The sequence below is a fragment of the Ciconia boyciana genome, chromosome 5 (genome assembly GCF_034638445.1).
Source record: "Ciconia boyciana chromosome 5, ASM3463844v1, whole genome shotgun sequence".
Classification (NCBI taxonomy): domain Eukaryota; kingdom Metazoa; phylum Chordata; class Aves; order Ciconiiformes; family Ciconiidae; genus Ciconia; species Ciconia boyciana.
In genome coordinates, this window is record NC_132938.1 from 19,225,086 (window position 1) to 19,244,177 (window position 19,092).

At 35.0% G+C, this 19,092-nt stretch overlaps 1 protein-coding gene across 6 annotated transcripts in view; it reads left to right on the forward strand.

The window, feature by feature from the left end:
• Window positions 1-19,092, forward strand: part of SLIT2 (slit guidance ligand 2) — a 269,110-nt gene that overhangs the window by 236,843 nt on the left and 13,175 nt on the right. For all 6 annotated transcript variants that reach the window (XM_072861841.1, XM_072861843.1, XM_072861842.1 and 3 more), the window contains 5 exons: window positions 8,336-8,429; window positions 10,529-10,666; window positions 10,758-10,998; window positions 11,334-11,464; window positions 18,683-18,837. In XM_072861841.1, coding sequence (XP_072717942.1) covers window positions 8,336-8,429; window positions 10,529-10,666; window positions 10,758-10,998; window positions 11,334-11,464; window positions 18,683-18,837 — 759 coding nt within the window. The remainder of the gene's footprint in view (window positions 1-8,335; window positions 8,430-10,528; window positions 10,667-10,757; window positions 10,999-11,333; window positions 11,465-18,682; window positions 18,838-19,092) is intronic.

The window sequence follows — 19,092 nt, forward strand, 5'->3', positions numbered from 1 at the left end:
TTTTTTTCAGATGTATTAAAAATTTGTGCAGCCACTGATAGGACTTCCAAAGTAGTTTACATGGTGATCTTTATTCTCATCACCTTAAAGACATACCTTGGTTCCATTCCAATGTATTCTCTGTTTTATAGCACTGTTTTGCTTTAATTTCTTTGTTAGATTATGGGACTAGAAAATATGCTGGAGTATAAAATGGCAATTTTCTTGCTCATCGTTTCTGTGGCCTTTTTTTGCTGTAAATATCAGTAGAATCTGAAATGACCACATTAGGCTGAGGCTGTGGTACAAGAAAGGTAATAGTGGAAGGATTTATGACACTAACTTTGGGTATTCCTGATTTTTAATTTTTTTTTAAGTTTCTGCCTAACAACTGTCTCACTAACAGTGATAAACCATCTTCTGCACAATCTGATCATCTATACAATCTGAGAGCTAACATAATCATGACGACATGTTTATGAAGTTACATATTTAGTTTTAAAAGCGAATGAATCGTAGTGTATTTGCCATTGATTTGATAAATATATTGTGCAGTCTATAAAGCAATGTAATATTTCACTAGTAATAAAAATATTTTCATTATCCATGAAATAGCTTGTTGAGCAAGGCTCAACCAGGCAATTATACCATCTGTGTTGATTAATTTAGACATCTGATTAATAATTCTTACAATTTAAACTCAGAGCCTAAATTCTCTCTGTAACTGATGGAGAGAACAGGACATTTCCTGTTCTCTCCGTGATTCCATCCACAGGTGTTCCATGCTTAAAGCTGTATTCTGTTTAGACATATTGCCGTATTTGCATTTTATTATTACTTATCTGGACAGCAAAGATAGCCTCCTGTTTTTCTTTCCCCTTGTCACTTCCTAAGTTATTTTTTCTACATTATTCTGTTACTATCCCAGTATGAAACCGGTTGATTTTATAAAAGATTACTTGTCCCTAGAAAAACTAGAAAAAGTGCCAGCTCAGTATAAATAAATACAAAAGTTGAGTTCTTTCTTATTCTTGTTTTTAATTAAAAAAAAAAAAAAAAAAAACAAACCTAAAAAAAACCAAGCAGATTACAGTAACTAGTTCAACATCTGTGATTCCTGGATAAAATTTTGCTTTGTCACTGATTTCCAGTGGCATAAATTACAGAATTTTAGGATTTACTTCTGGAAATTAAAAACTTAATTTCTATGTTAATGAAAAATAGCTTTTCAAATGGAATGTAAAGGGAAGATGCTACCATGAAGAGACTCAAGTCTCCATTTCAAGTTGAAGCAGCTGTTACCTGTGTATAATTAGTCTTGCTGATAGTTTAAATGTCTTTAAATGTGATTAAAGGTAGAAAGGCAATGAATCCTAAACAGAATGGTAGTCACTGTAAATGTATTACACAAATGTGAACTATAACATATTAAAATTACTAATTATATCAAGAACAAATTTCTCATAAACAAATTATCAAAAATACAGGGGATGTGAACTAAGTTCAGCACCAAAATTAAGCAGATGTGTATGTAATACATACTTATATTAGCTTGCCAGCCGAACATCAAAGTTAATGGTCTGTAAGTTGCTTGGAGGATCAGTCAGTTTTATCATGCCAGACATCTTTTGAATTATGACAGTAGTAGGAAAAAAAAAAGGGGGATAATTTTAAGTAATCATCTCAGTTTAGGCAAGCCCTAGACACACACATATATATATATATTTTTTTTTTATATATGTTTCAAAACTTCATTACATGGCCTTCTTGCTACTACAATAAAGGAGTTGAGTTACTACTTTCAATTCACTTCGTAACCCAATAAGTACCTGCCTAAAATTTAAGCATGCAAGTAATCAAATGCAAATCATGTCATAGCAAACTTGATAAAAAGTTCAATTATTTCTTTAAATCAGGATCATAATCCTCATTCTTGTAAGAACTACACATAGGTGTTGCAGCTTCTTAGAATAAAGAGATACCTTTGCTACTCTTGCTTTTCATCACTCATTGTAAAATTTTCTGTTTCATCTAGCTTAATATACTTCAAATGACTATTCTATATTAAAAGCTCAAGTATTAAAGTAATTTTACTGCATTTTCATAAAGGGGGAAAATATACATTATATCCTTGGCAAGCTGAGCTACCTGCTACTAGTTTGATCACTGCCATTTCTGATTCTGGTCTATGATCCATTCTTTTGTTTTCCTTAATTGTCTTAAAGCTTACCTGCCTTGAAGTTACTGTTTCTTTGTTGTTGACAAACAGCATATGTAAAACAACTAGAAATATTAAACTTAATAAGCCCCATCTTTCACTGAGATCCACAAGCATGGTGCATAGATGAACAGAGTTAAGCAATGGTGAAAGATAGGAATAGTCCAGCAATGAATCAGATCTAGAATTTGACTTTAAAATTAAATTCCAACAAAATGCTCAGATTTGTGGTTATAAATTGCATTCTACTGTGACTGTGAAGTTTTTTTTTTAATGGTAAGCAACTTTGTCCCTCATATAGTAGATATTTTTATTTGTCTTTTCTGAATAATGAGCTCAAGACTTTAAATAATTTATGTTGTCTACTGTTCATCAAACTCAAGACTTCATAAAAATGCAGCACTTTTCTGTATATAGTTTGTTAAATGGCACTGACATTTTCCAACCACTCCTACACTGTATTGGCTATTTGAGTCAGAAGTAATTAAAGGGAGACCTGCAGTCAAAGACTCAGATAATAATACCTAATTGATAAAACATAAATACTGCAGCAGTTGACTCACAATATATTGCAGCCAAGCTCAGAAGCTGGAATGGACATATATGTACACATATAAAATCCTGCTATTCTAGCAATTACCAGTAAGTCTGTAATATAGATTTGTTGTTTTAGCTTGGGAACAGCAAATAAGTCTTCTAGCAAAAACATTATTTTTATTAATTAAAACTGACCATTCTTTCTTTTGCATTCTGTCTCTAGTTTTTATTCTAATATCATACTCAGCTTTGCTAATACGCTAGTGATTTTAAGCTTGTTTCTTGAGTTGGTTTGCCTGTAATTAGCAATGTGCTGTTATATTCCGAAGCCCATGTCCATTTATGTTAGAGCTCTCCTCTTCATTCAGAAATATAGTGGCTGCCATTGCTTTATTTGACTGTATTTTTAATTTATTGCCCAATTATTCAAAATAACAATGATGTAAATAATTTTTCACCTCATGGCATTGCTCCTCATTATTTGTTGTACTACATGTCTTTACATATTGGAAAATCCAGTGTTAAGTTTTTCTGTGATTTATCATCAAGTCATAAGAGCGAATTAAGATACACAGAGGAAGCACAAACTGACCTGTGAATCTAGCAAACTTATAATTTTGGTTAGTTAATCAAGGATTACATACAATTCATCATCAGTATTTAATAGTGTCATCTGGCTGTTTAAGTCTGCATCATCCTCTATATGTAGCTGCAAAATCTCAGTAAATATTCCAGTCTTGACCTTGGAGAGTTGTGTTCATTTGGACTGTGCCGACCATGCAGAGTTCTGCTGGTTGCAGTGCTACTCCATACCAGAATCCAGACTCCCTAGATTAATTAAGCAAGATGTCTTACGAAAAGAGTTATTGCTGGTTCTAATTAAACTTTGGAAGCTTTTCATAGGATTTTTGACACTTTATCCACTGCTTATTTTTAAACAAACTAGTCTGTTGCTTATTTTCCTATATACAGAAATGTTCCCATCTTTCAAAAACATAATTACTTAGCCAAGCTCTTACAGAAGCCTCAGTTACAATATTATTAGATGAATAAAAGAATGTACAAACACATTGGTGTCAAGCTTCCTTGAATGGAGACATTTGTTTCACAATCTTTTTTCATTATTTTGAAGTATGGTTTTTAAAACATCGTATTATGCTTCCCAAATCAGGGAACTCTCTAACATTTCCTTCCAGTAAAGCCAAGGAGCCTAACTTGGTAAATCTGGTATTTCCTTCAATGAGTTTTTCACTTTCATCACTACCTTTTCCTTTCAACAAAATTACTTTCTCCCCTTCACTTTGTCTCAGTTAAATTCTGAATGACACATTGGTTATTCAGTATGCTAAAAGAGATGTTGCTTTACCAGGAAACTATTCTTCAGCGGTTCAGATTCCATGTCACATTTTTACTTACCTTTTCTATTAACTTTTTTGCAAACAGTTATATTTTGGTTATGGGTACGCTCCATTCAGAACATAAATCTGTTATCAGTACAAATGAAGACCTTGCACTTGGGTTATTTTGGTTTGTTCTTCTGGTATTTATATTTTCATTCAGAAATTCAGTATCTGATGTACATGTTTTGGATTCCATCTTGAATTTTTCTTGTTTTTCATTTTAATGATCCTGTCTACAAGTCTGTCATGAATTCTACTCTTTCTTTATAATGAAAGTTTGTACTTTTCGTAAAACTGACTTTTTTGTTCATAGAGTTTTTTACATTATTATTTCGCTACATGGACCGCCATGTTTACCATGTCCTTTCCTTGATTTCTGTTTCCTTCCCTAAGCTAGTTGCTAATGAACTACTTAACTGAAAGCTCCCACCAGTGATACGATTCTGACTTATTTCACAGTGCATATCATTTGCAAATGCAAGGGGAAACTTTCCTTCTTTTTATGCTGTCACAGCACAAAAAGTCCTGTCTTTTAAAGACAAGTGGGGTTTTGAATCGTTGTTTCTCTTATTTTTCAGTCTGTGCACTTTTCTACAGACTACACAAATCAAAGTCTGACCATAATCTCAAAAATACCTGATGATGTTTGCAAGCCATTTGGCTGCAGTAGGCCTGTTAGCGTAACATTGATCCTATGATTTGAAGTGGACATTTTTCAAAACTGTAAGCCTGTTTCAACCTTAAACTTCCAGTTTGACCCTCAGTCTCTATGCAGGACTCTCAGCTATGATGTGGGAATTAAGAATTTTCAAGTGCCCCTGAGCTTTTCATGAGGTGATTCAGCTTTCAGTGTAGTTCGGAAGGTATTAGGACCATCAACCTATGACTACTAAAATGCAGTGTGCTCTAAGAAATCATGTATTTTATAAGTACCTGGATGGGGGGGAGGGGGGAATTAAAAAAATTAACGGGCTTAGACACTACTCAATAAAGCTGTTTGCCACACAAGAAGTTTCAGAGTCTGTGCCAATAATAATCTAAGCCATGACCCAATTACTATCCTGTAGCAAAATCAATGCCAGTTCAGTAAAGTTGACAGTAGTGGTGAGATTGCTTGCTCCTATTATGCCAATCCTAATTTGCCTTTTTCTAGATATTTGGGGGGTTTCCCACTGAACTTTTACTGTGATTCTAACTAGAGACAGCAAACCTGCAGCCCTGTTTGAAAGATAGGCTCAATATGTCACTTTCAGAAAATCTCTGATATACTTTTAGAATTAATAATCTTGGGAATGTTTAGAAGTGTTTTTGTCCAACTCTTGTAAGTACTGAACAGCCATATTTTTACTATTTGTAATTGGGGGGGTCATATATTTTGCAGTTCTGCATGTAATTTAATATAGAATATATGCCATAATAAGATATTTGTATGGGGATGCGTATATATATATATATATGCATATATACATGTATATGTGGACACGTATATACATTTCCAAGCCATAGGAATGTGTTAAACTAGGTTAAAAAAACAGTGATTTTTGCTTATTCCACTCCATGTTCCTGAAAATCTGAATTCTCTGTTCCTATATTTATATCTCACTCTTAAATGTTGCTGGCCTTTAAATGGATTTCAGCTATTACAAGTTCTGCAAATTGACTAAATGCTATGTGAAGAATTACTTCCTCTTATATATGCATTTGTTTGAACAAAACCCTTTGAAAAGAGAAAGGGATCTGGTTTTTGTTTGATATATTGTGGGATGCAAAGAATCCCTGGTATTTCAGGATTCTTTGTGCACTGACCTAGTCATAACAGTTGCACATTTCCAGACTAATAAGTCCATTGAGAGTTTGAAGAGGCTTTGAGGATAGAATTAAAATCCTTTGTATTAGTCATCTTCAGTGGCCTGCATTTGATCTTCATTCAGTTTCCTACATATATTGACTAAGTCACATTGTTACTGACAGTTTTCCTGAGGACTGTTAAGTAGCCTGTGCTTGAAGGCCATTTTCCTTGTGTTAACTCAAAGCTTTATTTGGTTTTGTAGGGAAAATGCACTACTTGCAAATTGGTAATGTGCTATCAATTTTTTTTTATTTTTTTTTTTTTTTTAAATCTTTGTGTAGAACCTGTCTGGATCTTTTGGATGGCTGCAAAGTACTTGTCTAGCTGGTTTTGGCTTCTCCTCTCATTTTTGAAGATGTAAAGGTCCCATGTCTTCCACTTAGCATACATGTTTCAGATGTGTTTTTATCCAACTTAACCATCTGTGGCTCTGGTTCAGTTTTGCCTTTTTCTCTGTCCTTGCTTTAATGTAGACTGTTCCTCAGTTCTTTTAATTTTTTGTTTATTTGTCCATCATTTGAAGTAGGTTCTACATACCCTAAGAGATAAGTCCTAGAAATAATGTCTCAAGTCCTGGGTAGTCAGTGTTCATATTCATGATATGCGGTTTTAAACACTAGTATATAAGCACATTTGCTGTGGAAAGGACAAATTTCTCTGGAGGATCTGTTGAACCTGTAAAAAAAAAAAAAAAAAAAAAAGACACATAACCTTTAACCATCTACTGTTGCTTTCAGTTTATTATGACGTGTACTTCTATAATTCCGGAGAAGCCCATGTAAGCAAGAAGGCAGCTTCTGTGTGGTGCTAGGCCCTTGACAAGGAGCAGTGTACAATGTCAGAAACCTTATTGCTTAATGATAGTAGCAGCTGATGAGCTGATACACATACACACACATGCGTATGTATTCTGGAAGATACTTTCCAAAATCTCTCCAAAATCTCCATTCCAATGTTATTATCCTATACCTTTCTCCCTTTTTGCGATCTACCTGTTCCTGATTCTACCCAAATTGTGTCCCTAAATGGTCTGTCCTTCTTTCCCCATACTATATTCATGGTGGTGCAGTCCTTATCCTCAGTACTGTGTTAATAGTTACAGGAAAGAGATGAAGCCATTATATGCTATTTTAATCTCAGGCTGCCCTCCAGCAGATAGTGATTCTTCTGCTAATTACACTGCAGGCCACTACCACACTCAGATAACTAAAACTAAGGGATACCAAATCTTCTTCTTTGAAGGAAAGTTCAACTTGAGCAGTGAAAGTATCTGCTCATCCACTGCTGTCTTCTGCTCTTTTCTTCCTCATTTTGGTATATAGTTCTACTTCTCTTTGCTCACTAGCTCATCTTTTATTACTTGACAAATTACAAGGGGCAACCCTACTCCTTCCATAGTTTCAGGGCCTGATAGACCTGTGAGTCCCTAAATTCAGCAGGCACAGGATTTATACCTGTTGATTATACATATATTCTTCATACGGATGCTGGAATAAGTATATCTGTCTTACAAACCAGTGATAAACTTTGCAAGTGCACTATTCATCGTGTCTTCTGATTAGTTAGTCAGGGAACAAGACATTGTTGATCTGTTCACACACCTCTAAGTGTTTCCTTTTCATAAAGTTGCAAATGAAATAATATTTTAATCATATTAAAATATTTTACAGATTATACAGCCCATGTTGGAAATTAGATCCACTGTTAGGCTTCTAGCAGCAGGGAAGGGTAGACATTTGACATAGATTTTTTTTTTTTCTTTTCACAAAGCAGATTATAGATAATTGTGGTATATTAACAAATGCAAAAATTGGAGAGTCATATTTAAGAAAAAGTAGAAAGCAAGTTTTCATTTTGGGATAATTGGAATTGTATTGACATGCAGTGATATTAACAGGGTTTTTTCAGGTAATAGATTACTTATAGTGCAAATCTGGGTATTTCTGTGTGTAATGAGCTTAGAACTAAATAAGAGAAAAGCATATTGATAGCTTGTTTGTCCTGGTGAGAAGAAATTCAATCATTAGTGTTTTGCTATACAGAAGAGCTAGATAAATATTGTAAATGAAAAAATATTTTTTCACAAAATTACCATTTATATCCATGGATAGATGATTGACATTAAATAATTTTTTTATATAAAGGAGTTATCAGAAATAGTATTTATTGTTATTATTTATTTATTTATATTTACTTATTAGTATGTATTATAAAGGTAGTATTTATTATTATATCACAAAGTATGCATTTTTCAGTTTAACAAAGTTGTAACAGTTACTTTTAAAATAGAAACAGCTATTTTCAGGTCACTGTGATATTTTCATTGAATTGACAGCATACATTATATTTCAGGTGAGCTCTGTGAGGAGAAACTAGATTTCTGTGCTCAAAACCTGAATCCTTGCCAGCATGACTCAAAGTGTATCTTGACACCCAAAGGATACAAGTAAGTCTAAAATATTGTCACAGTCCAACTGAGTCTAAACTTCTATTTTTTATACTGCTTAACTTATTTTCCTTTTGTTCTAGTGGAAGCAAGTTCTATTCTTAAAATAGTAATTTCAGTTATTATCAAGCATTACAGCAGAATAGGCCATTATTTTCATGTAGGTCTACATTATTATCTTAAATATGCTTTACTGAATTTTACTGATCCTTAACAGTTCTAATTCCAGTCATATTTTAAATAGGAATGCAGAGTAGAGCAGCTAGTATATGTGACAGCCTATACAAAACCCTTATAGTAGCTTGGACAGTAGGAAAATAATTGCATTTAATTGAAGTGGAATAATTACACTGCTTTCTGAGAAGTAATTGTGAAAGAGATTATTAGGAAGGCACACTGGAAGGTACAAACTGAAGAAGTCCATCCCCAGGAAAACTAATCTTTAATTACACCATATCCTTATCATAATTAATTAGTATGCACTATTTAAAGTGTTTTTAATAGGCTTTAGGTTAATAAATACAGGAAACCTGCAACTTCCAATTGTTGTCATAATCACCTGTTCTATGCACAGTATGCTCTTGTGTTAAAATCAGATTATTTATTATCATTCCTACTACTTATGAAATGACTTTTTATTTAAAATATGGCAAAAAATAGACAAGTATATTAAATATTCAAATGAACATGAAGTGAAGTTGATAGTTTTCAACTGGAAAATAGAAAACTTGTTAGATTTAAATTGTTGTGTGTTATATTTTCTTCATGCCACTTCAGTAAACCTAGTTTGGCATCTTATAATTTACTGCCTCTGTGAGGGTGGTGAGGCACTGGAGCAGGTTGCCCAGAGAAGTTGTGGATGCCCCATCCCTGGAAGTGTTCAAGGCCAGGTTGGATGGGGCTTTGAGCAGCCTGGTCCAGAGGAAGAGGTCCCTGCCAATGGCAGGGGGCTTGGGACTAGATGATCTTTAAGGTCGCTTCCAACCCAAACCATTCTATGATTCTATGATTAATCTTCCATGTTACTTTCTGAGATTTTACATCAGAAAATAGCGCATGCAGTAACTTCAAGCGTGTATCTCACTTAGTCAGCTTTTTAATAGAGTGCTTTATATTATTTTTTCACTTTTCTTATTCGTATATATTGAATAAAAATTGAGACATTTGATTGAAGTACTTAATTTAAAGTTACACAGCTATTTAAAATCACTCTTGGCACTTTAGAGCAAATTTTAGATACTAAAACAAAAAACACCAATGAGGGAATCACAAGATCGAATGAAATAAATTACATACAACTTAATTAAAAAAAAATAAAATCATGTGGATGCATGAATTTGTAATCTTTTCCATTCATTTTTCACAGAGTTCTGGGCATTCACTCAGTCTAATATTTGAGAATTCCCTGAGGAAGTGTCACTAGCATTAACAATGAGAGTTGCATGGGGGGGGAACAAAAAACCAAAAAAACATTACATACTGTCTTGAGGATATGCTGTTTCTAGTTCAGTGGGGGCTCAGGGAGGGCAGAGGATGTGTTTTGAGACTTCTGTTAGTTCAATAACCATGGAGCTATTTATAGTAAATCAGGCTGGTGGAACTTCAAGGGGAAAAAATTACGCATAACCTCTAAACTGTATAAATGGAGCATTGGTCCATTCATAGCCATTCAGTTGACAAAGAAAATATCCATCAGTATAATACAAGCCTTGGATTATTTGTCTTGGTTTCAGCAACTAAGCATATTGATTATTTTTAGTGTTCACAGCCACTTACAACATCCTGTAACATTCTGCATTACTCATAAATTCCAAGAACAACTGTCAAAATGATTCATGAGGGCTCTCTAGATTTAAACCACAATTCTTCAATATAATGGCAGATGAGTAACCATGTGTAACCAGCAAACCTGTATTCATTACATATGTAGATTCCCCACATAATAACATGATTAAGCTACATAGTTTTTACACACAAAGTCACAGTAATGCATTTTTTTTCTTGAGTTTTAAACAATTCAGTAGTTCCTTCACTTTGTCATAAGCACGCTGTATTGTTAAAAGGTACTGTGCTATCCCACTTGCTTTCCTGTTTCACAGATGTGATTGCACACCTGGATACATAGGTGAGCATTGTGATATTGACTTTGATGACTGCCAGGACAACAAATGTAAAAATGGAGCACAGTGTACTGATGCAGTTAATGGATATACATGTATTTGCCCAGAAGGATACAGGTAAGAAAGATCTGAAGACAGACCAAACATGCATGTCTCTTGTCGGAGTTGCTTTTTTTTGGAAATACTAATTTTTTCTGTTTGTATTTAGTGGCTTGTTTTGTGAGTTTTCACCACCAATGGTTCTACCTCGCACCAGTCCTTGTGATAATTATGAATGTCAAAATGGAGCCCAGTGTATCATAAAAGAGAGTGAACCGATCTGTCAATGTTTATCAGGCTACCAGGGTGAGAAATGTGAAAAGCTGATCAGTATAAACTTTGTCAACAAAGAATCCTATCTACAAATCCCTTCAGCTAAGATACGCCCCCAAACCAATATCACTCTACAGGTAAGATTGCTTGTGTTGCAGATTCTGATCTGGAAAAGAATGTAAATGACTTTTCATAGTGTGGAAAATTAGCCAAAATTGTCATTGGCTCACTTAAAGAGCTTTTAACAGTCTGACCTAAAAATCTAGAAGAGTCACTGGAATAACTCTATTTTCATATTGAAGTAGATGGGCTTACTGATAGGAAGAGAAATAATTTTTCAGGTTGTCCTTTAATGAAGAATTTTATAGTGAAGTAATAAACTATGGCAGTAAATTCAGAGATTCACTTAATACAGCATTTTGATTTAATATTTATTTTTAGTTCTTTCTAAGTGTTTCTTTCTTTTAACTAGATTGCCACAGATGAAGACAGTGGGATCCTGCTCTACAAAGGCGATAAAGATCATATAGCGGTAGAGCTGTACCGGGGTAGAGTGAGGGTCAGTTATGACACAGGATCTTATCCAGCCTCTGCTATTTACAGGTGAACCCAGATGAAACAAATTTCTAACTGAAACAAAACATATATTAATTCCTTATATCAAAGTCACATTTTTTAATAGATGGTTAAAAGAAATATATGCAAATGAATGTGTTGTCAGACATTTAAAACCTATTGCCAAAAGACATAATTTGGCTTGGAAAATAACTCTAATGCAGATATGTCAGAAAGATAATATATATTTGATCCATTAAAACTGAGTAAGAGTTAGCTTTCAGCAGAATATTTATACGTTTGTGTAAAGCTCACATGTGGAAGTGGAGTTTTTTCCATGATGTTACTGCCAAATAATTTCCTAGTGTGCAGGGTAAAGTGCAGAACTATAGTGCATAAGCAGAAATGAAATGGAAGTTTCTCTTCTCTTCTGTGTTAGGCAGTCATATAATGTGGGACTTTTCCCTGGCAAGTGAAGAGAAAGCTGAAAACTTGATTCTGAAAAAAGGCACTACCCTTGAAACAGAAATGGTTTTTTGCTTCCCAAGTCATTAAGAGACAGAATCCACATCTGCTTCTGGAGCATAATTTTTCAGGGGTTTTTTAAGTCAAATTTCTTTGGTTCTCTGAAAAATTACCACCTGAATTCTGGGGAGATTTTATGTAGCTTGTCAAGAATTTGCAGACAGACATTGTAAGAGTGAGCAAAAAGACAACAGGCATCACTTCTTGGCCTTGATTGCCCTATTGTTGCTACAAATACATTCAGAAGTAAAGGGGAACTGTTAAATGAGTTTTCCTTGAATCGTCTTTTTGCTGTATTTATACCTTTTGTGTTGTAAAATTGTGTCTAGTGTATATTTACTTGCTGGAGTTTGTAGCAGCTGACATTGTTCTGCGTTCTATTAGGGACATTTCATTGAAAATAAATGATTTTTAGAAATGATTGCACTCAAATGGCAATACAAAATCTAAAGCTCAAGTTTATATAGCAGGGAAACAATGCTAAACTTTGTTAGGTACCAAGGCGAGTGTGGTTTTAGTAGATTTCTAAAAGCATTCCGCAGAAAAAAAATAATTACTGTAAAATACAATATAAAGTTGTTTAGTAAAAACATAGCCTTTTACAATAAGCATCTTAAGGTTGCTTTTATTTTCTGATGCAATATGTATTTCATAAGGTTTTTTTACAATTCCATGAAATGGCTTAACATGTGGAAATAGTATATGTATTTTAATTGTATAAATTTTCATATATTAAAATAGGATTTGACTTTACAGGAAACTGAAGTATTTAACACAAATTTAAAATTGCACGAAACATTCACTTTTCTCAATGACTACCATTCAAAATAAGATTATTTTTCTTTTCTATCTGGGATAGTGCAAAAGAAGAAGTTTATATTGTTTTGTCAGAAGTTTAATTATTTTTGTTGATTTTTATTTTGACAGGTACAGCTGTCTAAGACTAGGAAGCAATAGGAATCAGGATCATATGTAATTTCAAGTTATTTTTGCTCCTATTTGTTTAATCTATCAAGAATACTTCTTCCCATTCAAAACATATATTCCCTTCTCATCAATTTAATGCTTTCTCCAGTATTACTGGAATATAATATATACTGGTAATTCACACTTGTCCATTTTAGTTTTCTAGAAAAAGATTGGAAAACAATACTCACACAGGTACAATTAAAAACCACAAATGTAGAAGGGATTAATAACAAAGTAATCAATTAACAAACAGTCCCAGTTAGGTTAGTGTTACAGAACAATTAGAAGCATCTCCCCTACACAGCTGATCAGCTGTTTTGAATTATGTGACAAGTGAATGCCAGTGCAGTGAAGAAAGGGATGGAAAATGCAGAGAAGTGTTACAGCGTGATATGGTTGTTTAGTGAAGCAGATACACACTTGTATATTTTATTATTATTGTTATTATCAACCTCCCTTTCATTTCAAATAAGCATGATGGTGAGTTTCTAGGAGATATTTGAAAATTGTCCTGTAATGGTACTGAGATCAACTGTAATGAAGTCTTTTGCCCTTCAGGGAAGTGCATATATTGGAAGCCATGTATACATTTCCACATTTGTATATATGTTTGTGCATCTAGTGATCACTGTACAAATTAGATATTACTTAATTTCTATTTCAGGTTCTAGAAAGGAGTATGTTGTAGCACAGGGTCTTTTATACATTATACTCTAATCCCTTCATCCTTTCCAACCTGTTCCTATTTTTCTAACTTTTGTTTCCAGCCATCCCTGTTTCTAGTTCCTACTGTTTTACCCTCCTAGGATCTTTGTGACATTTCCTGCCCTTTTCCAGCTCTTTACCATCTTTTCACCCATTCATTGCATGTTGTCTTTCTGTACCTTTGTTACCTATTAAAGCTGTGTCCTATCATGTTTCCTGTCCTCCTTTCAGTCCCTCCCTTTGCTTTCTTTCCTCCCTTCCCTCCCTTCATTTTTTTCTAAGCCAGCTAGATCTGATCATCTTTGCTCATAAACTGCGCACAGACATAATCTACATTAACCTACTGATTCACTTTTCCTCTTCTCTATTTCATCCTCCTCCTTGACTCAGTTTCCAGTCCTGTTTTCCTTACAATCCACTACCATCTATTACTCTGATTCTTGCTTTATTCCAACTATTTTTTTGCTCAGTCCTACCTCTTTCTCTTCTTTCTCTGTAGGCCTAATTTTTGCTTTTTCTGAATAAGAACCACACAGTTTCTTTCTCTGTCCATGTAACCTTGATTTAGCTAAGGCAATACCTTCTCTTTGAATGGGTTGGCAGGTGCAGATCCAGCAAGTACTACTGCAGCCCAAAAATACAGCTGGAGGGAAGGTGGTAATCATGTGTGTGTTGAAATATAGCCAGCATGGACAAAGAATTTGGGAATCTAGCCGTCCAGTTTCTGCAGACTTCCATGTTTTCAAGATTTTAACACCTTGCCTCAGTGGATTTTCAGAAAGATGCCAAATGGATAGACATAGTGCCAGCCCACTGCCAAATGTCATGACCTGCAAAGCAGGGTTAATAGAAGCATAAGAGATAGAAGTGTGTTCCCTTCAGTTTGGGAAACTGTCTGGTCTGTTTAGAAAAATAAAAATCAGTTTCAGGCACAATTCAGTATGGAAAATTTTAGAAGAAACAGTTGAAGCTTACCAAAATTATAAATAGCTAAAATAATATTGTGAAATAGTGTCATGGGTTAACCCTGGTAGGCAGCTAAGCACCACACAGCTGCTCACTCACCTGCACTTCCACCCCCAGTGGGACAGGGGAAGAGAAAAGGAAGAGTAAAAGTCAGAAAAATCATGGGTTGAGATAAAAATAGTTTAACAACCAAAGGAAAAGTGGAGGAAGAAAGAAAGAAAACAAAACAAGTGCTGCAATTGCAATTACTCACCATCTCCCATGGGTAGACCTATGCTTAGCCAGTTCCCAAGCAGAAGATAGGTAACCTACGCAAACCCCGCCTCCTCTCCATTCACTGCTGAGCATTATAAGGCGTGGAATATCTCTTTGATTAGTTTGGGTCATCTGCCTAGTTGTGTCCCCTCCTAACCTCATGCGCACCCCTAATCTATTCACTGGGAGGGCAGAGTGAGAAACAGAGAAGGCCTTGACACTGTGCAAAGATTATTCAGCAATAGCTAAAACATTAGTGTATTATCAGCATTGTTTGGGTCACAAATCTAAAACACAGCACCATATCAGTTATTATGAAGAATATTAACTCCATCCCAGCTGGACCCAGTACAAATAGGTGATGAATTATAAAAGAAAACAAGTTAATGTATTATGTTTTATCAGAGAGATAGGAAGAAGACAAAAGAGCATTTTAACTCATGTTTAAGAACAATGAGGTTTAAGAATTATTTGGTAACAGGGTAGATAGTTTGCAAACTAAGATGGGAAGTTGCTTAGAGTGAGAAGGACAGAAAGGAAATTAAAAAACTGAGTTTATCAAGAGATTTACAGATTTCATTAAGGAAGTGCAGATTCATGGATAGTATAGGAAAAAAAGACAAGTTGTACTCCGCTGAACAATGATGAGATGCCTGAAACAGAGGCCAAAATAAAAAAAAACAGCCAATAGAGAGATTCAAATAGAAGTTTTATAATATAAATGGCAGTCAAGAAATGGTGTGTTGAAAAGGAGTCAAATGGGAGCTGTAAAGCCTACAGAGGTGCTTGCAGTAGCAACAAAACAAAGTTACAAACAGATGATTTAATCATGATAAATATGGAGAATCAACAATAACAGCAGTCTAGCTGTGTAGAGTGAATGAGAACTGATTTACCAATGGGAATTGACTGCAAAAAGAGCCATCATCCCAAAAGCACTCATCAGTCAATCTGAGTAACAAGATGAGATGATAGCAGTGCCAAGACCAGTAAAGAAAATTAATTCATTGGAGATGGTTATTTGGGAAAAGTTGATCCACTTGGGTTTTGTTCTTGTCTGGATGTCCATTTTTAAATGTTAAATGTTTTTTACACACACACACACACACACAAAAATCTTTTCATTCTGTAAACTAGTTTTCATCATATATTTATTGGAAATATGGGAATATTTCTTCCCAAATCATTATTCTTCTACAGAGTTCCAGAAGCTTTAAATCAGTTTTTCTTACAGCTTTTCATTAGGATCTATGCATTCACCTCTCATTTCTCCAACGGGAAATGGGCTAGAAGTAATGTAAGTGCATTGGCAGGAAATATTGCACAGATATGCCTTGTGTTTATTTCCCCTTTAATTTAAACCACCCTTACCTAGGACGTACCTCTTTCTGCAGTAAATTTTTACCAGTAAAACAGTTTAAACTAGAAGCTTTTAATAATCACTCTTAACAGAGACACATTCCCTTTACACATTATGTTTTATGCATCCCTGGAATGACCTCTTGCTATAAAAATGCATGTTCTGTGTTGCTCTCATCCTTTTAAATACTACTGTGTGAAAGGTTAATAAGTTGTAAAATAACAAGTTTCCTTGGAACAAGAACATTATATTAGGGTTTCTTGCGTACTTAAGTCAAGAAGTCACATGCATTTTCATTTCTTAGCACAACTTTTTTCCCAGATTCATTGAAATGTGTTAAATAAATTAATCCTGGTACTTTTCTTATTGCTTGATCACAGCAAACAAACCTCTTAATACCTTGAATAGACCTTACTCTTTAGGAATGATGAACCCTGACCTTTTCCTTCCCCCCATGGAACCTGGCAGTCCCCCTCCTGCCCACTCCCGAAAAGTGTTTATTCTGCCAATGTCTGCTCTGTTGTGTGTTTGCGCTTTCACATAGAGCTGAGTTTATGTAAAGCATGCATGCTACCATGCAGATCTTTTATCCATATTGAGCCGAGCCTGTCAGCATAGTTAGAGTTGGTAATAAATAGCTCGGCAGCTATTTAATGTGTCACAGCTGTAAACGACCATGTGAGTGCTTCTGATCTGTTCGAGGACAAAAGCAGTTAGGTTAATTAAAACATCGCTAAGGATGTTATAAGGTAATTTGGTTGATTTTTGCCTTGAGATTTAGGAATCTAATCCCTTTCAGCTATGCTGCTTTCCTAATGAGAAGAGCTAACTGACTGTATGACTGTTCACTCCATCTCAGACTATCATACAATTGGTTCATTTAAATAACTTTTTTCAAAGGCTTAAGCTCACTTATTTGATGGTGCCCTGAAGCAAAAAAAAGGCTCTCATGGGAATGGTTATAATGTCTGGTCTCTGGACTACAGCTCATTGTCATAACTACCATGAAGCCATACATTCAGCTCTTAATTCTCGAGTGGAAAATGGGCTAGAAGTAATGTAAGTACAATGATATATTCAGTCCCAGCATTGAGTAATAATATTCTTCCTTCTCTGATGTACTTAAACTGTGTTCAAGTTAAGAGTAGTTACCCTGCACTTAAACATTTGCTGTGTAGCTATTGAGGCTGGTAAACATAGGCAGCCGTTTCTTGTACTTAGTAACATGTGTAGGCTTGTCCTTACACAGCATAAGCACCATGCTTGAAACAAGCCTTTTCTGCATGACACCCTTCAGGCATTCTCTTACTAGGGGGTTCATATCTTGTTAGTAAGCAGAAGGAAATTGTATATGTAGGCAAGAAAAAAAAATTAATACGGTATTCACTGTACTGGCTAGAAGCTGGACACGGAGAAATAAGCATGCCTAATAAAGATAACAAATTATTGCTAGAGTCAGCGGACCTGTCTGGACCAGTGATGTGATTTTGTCTGGCAGGACTAAGGTTAGATGCAGTTCCGTATTCCATGAAATAATAGGTTTATATATCACTGGAGTCAACTCAGGCCTTCAGACTTGCAAAATATGTAAACCCAATACTATGCAACATGTAGGATACACACATGCATATACATGCGCGCGCACAAATATCTTGAAATATCATTAGAATCATAGAATGGTTTGTGTTGGAAGGGACCTTTAATGATCATCTAGTTCCACCCCCCTTGCTGTGGGCAGGGACGTCTTCCAGTAGATTAGGTTGCGCAAAGCCCCATCCAACCTGGCCTTGAACATTTCCAGTGATGGGGCATCCACAACTTCTCTGGGCAACCTGTTCCAGTGTTTCACCACCCTCATATTGAAGAATTTCTTCTTTACGTCATCTTCTTTTACTTTATAGATTCTATCTAATCTAAATCCACCCTCTTTTAGTTTAAAATGGTTACCTCTTGTCCTGTCACTACATGCCCTGGTAAAAAGTCTCTCTCCATCTTTCTTACAAGCCCCCTTTAAGTATTGAAAGGCTGCAATAAGGTCTCCCCAGAGCCTTCTCTTCTCCAGGCTGAACAACCCCAATTCTCTCAGCCTTTCTTCATAGAAGAGGTGTTCCAGCCCTCTGATCATTGTTGCAGAACTCCAAACTTTTTTTGTGTTCGGCTTCCTGCCTAGTAAATGCATTTCAACTGATGTTTAGAATATCATCTGTATTTACACAGTTCATTACTTGATGAGGACAGGAATAACTTTGAATGAAAAAGGGCTATTCATTTACAATACATATTATTAATAGAGTGTTAATGATGGGCTATTATATTGTGTTAGCTCTTAAGCATACATGCATGTCCTTACTTAAAATCTAGCTTTCAGGAGACTGCACTCCTGGAGAAGTTCTGTTCTGAAGCTGTATTACCTATTAAAGGGGAAGAAGACCAAAAACTGTTCTAACCAGACCATCAACTGTTTAAAATTGATGTTTCTTTTGCAGTGTGGAAACTATTAATGATGGCAATTTCCACATTGTGGAGCTGCTAGCTATGGATCAGATTCTCTCTTTATCTATTGATGGAGGAAGCCCCAAGATAATTACGAATTTGTCCAAGCAATCCACTCTGAATTTTGATTCTCCACTGTATGTAGGAGGTAAGAGGATCTTACTGCTTCTTACTAACAGTACCATAGCTAATTTACTCTGGTAACATACATTAATAAACACATGGTAAAAGACTCATTCACTAAGATAATACGTTAAGATGAAACTTCAGCAGTTAATCTCAATAGTTTCAATTTTAACAAATAGTATGTCCTCAAACTGCACCTGTTGCTTCTTTATCAGTACAGATATTTGATGCCCACTGTAAAGTTCTGTAATTTTCTATGGTTATGTAGCTTGTTATT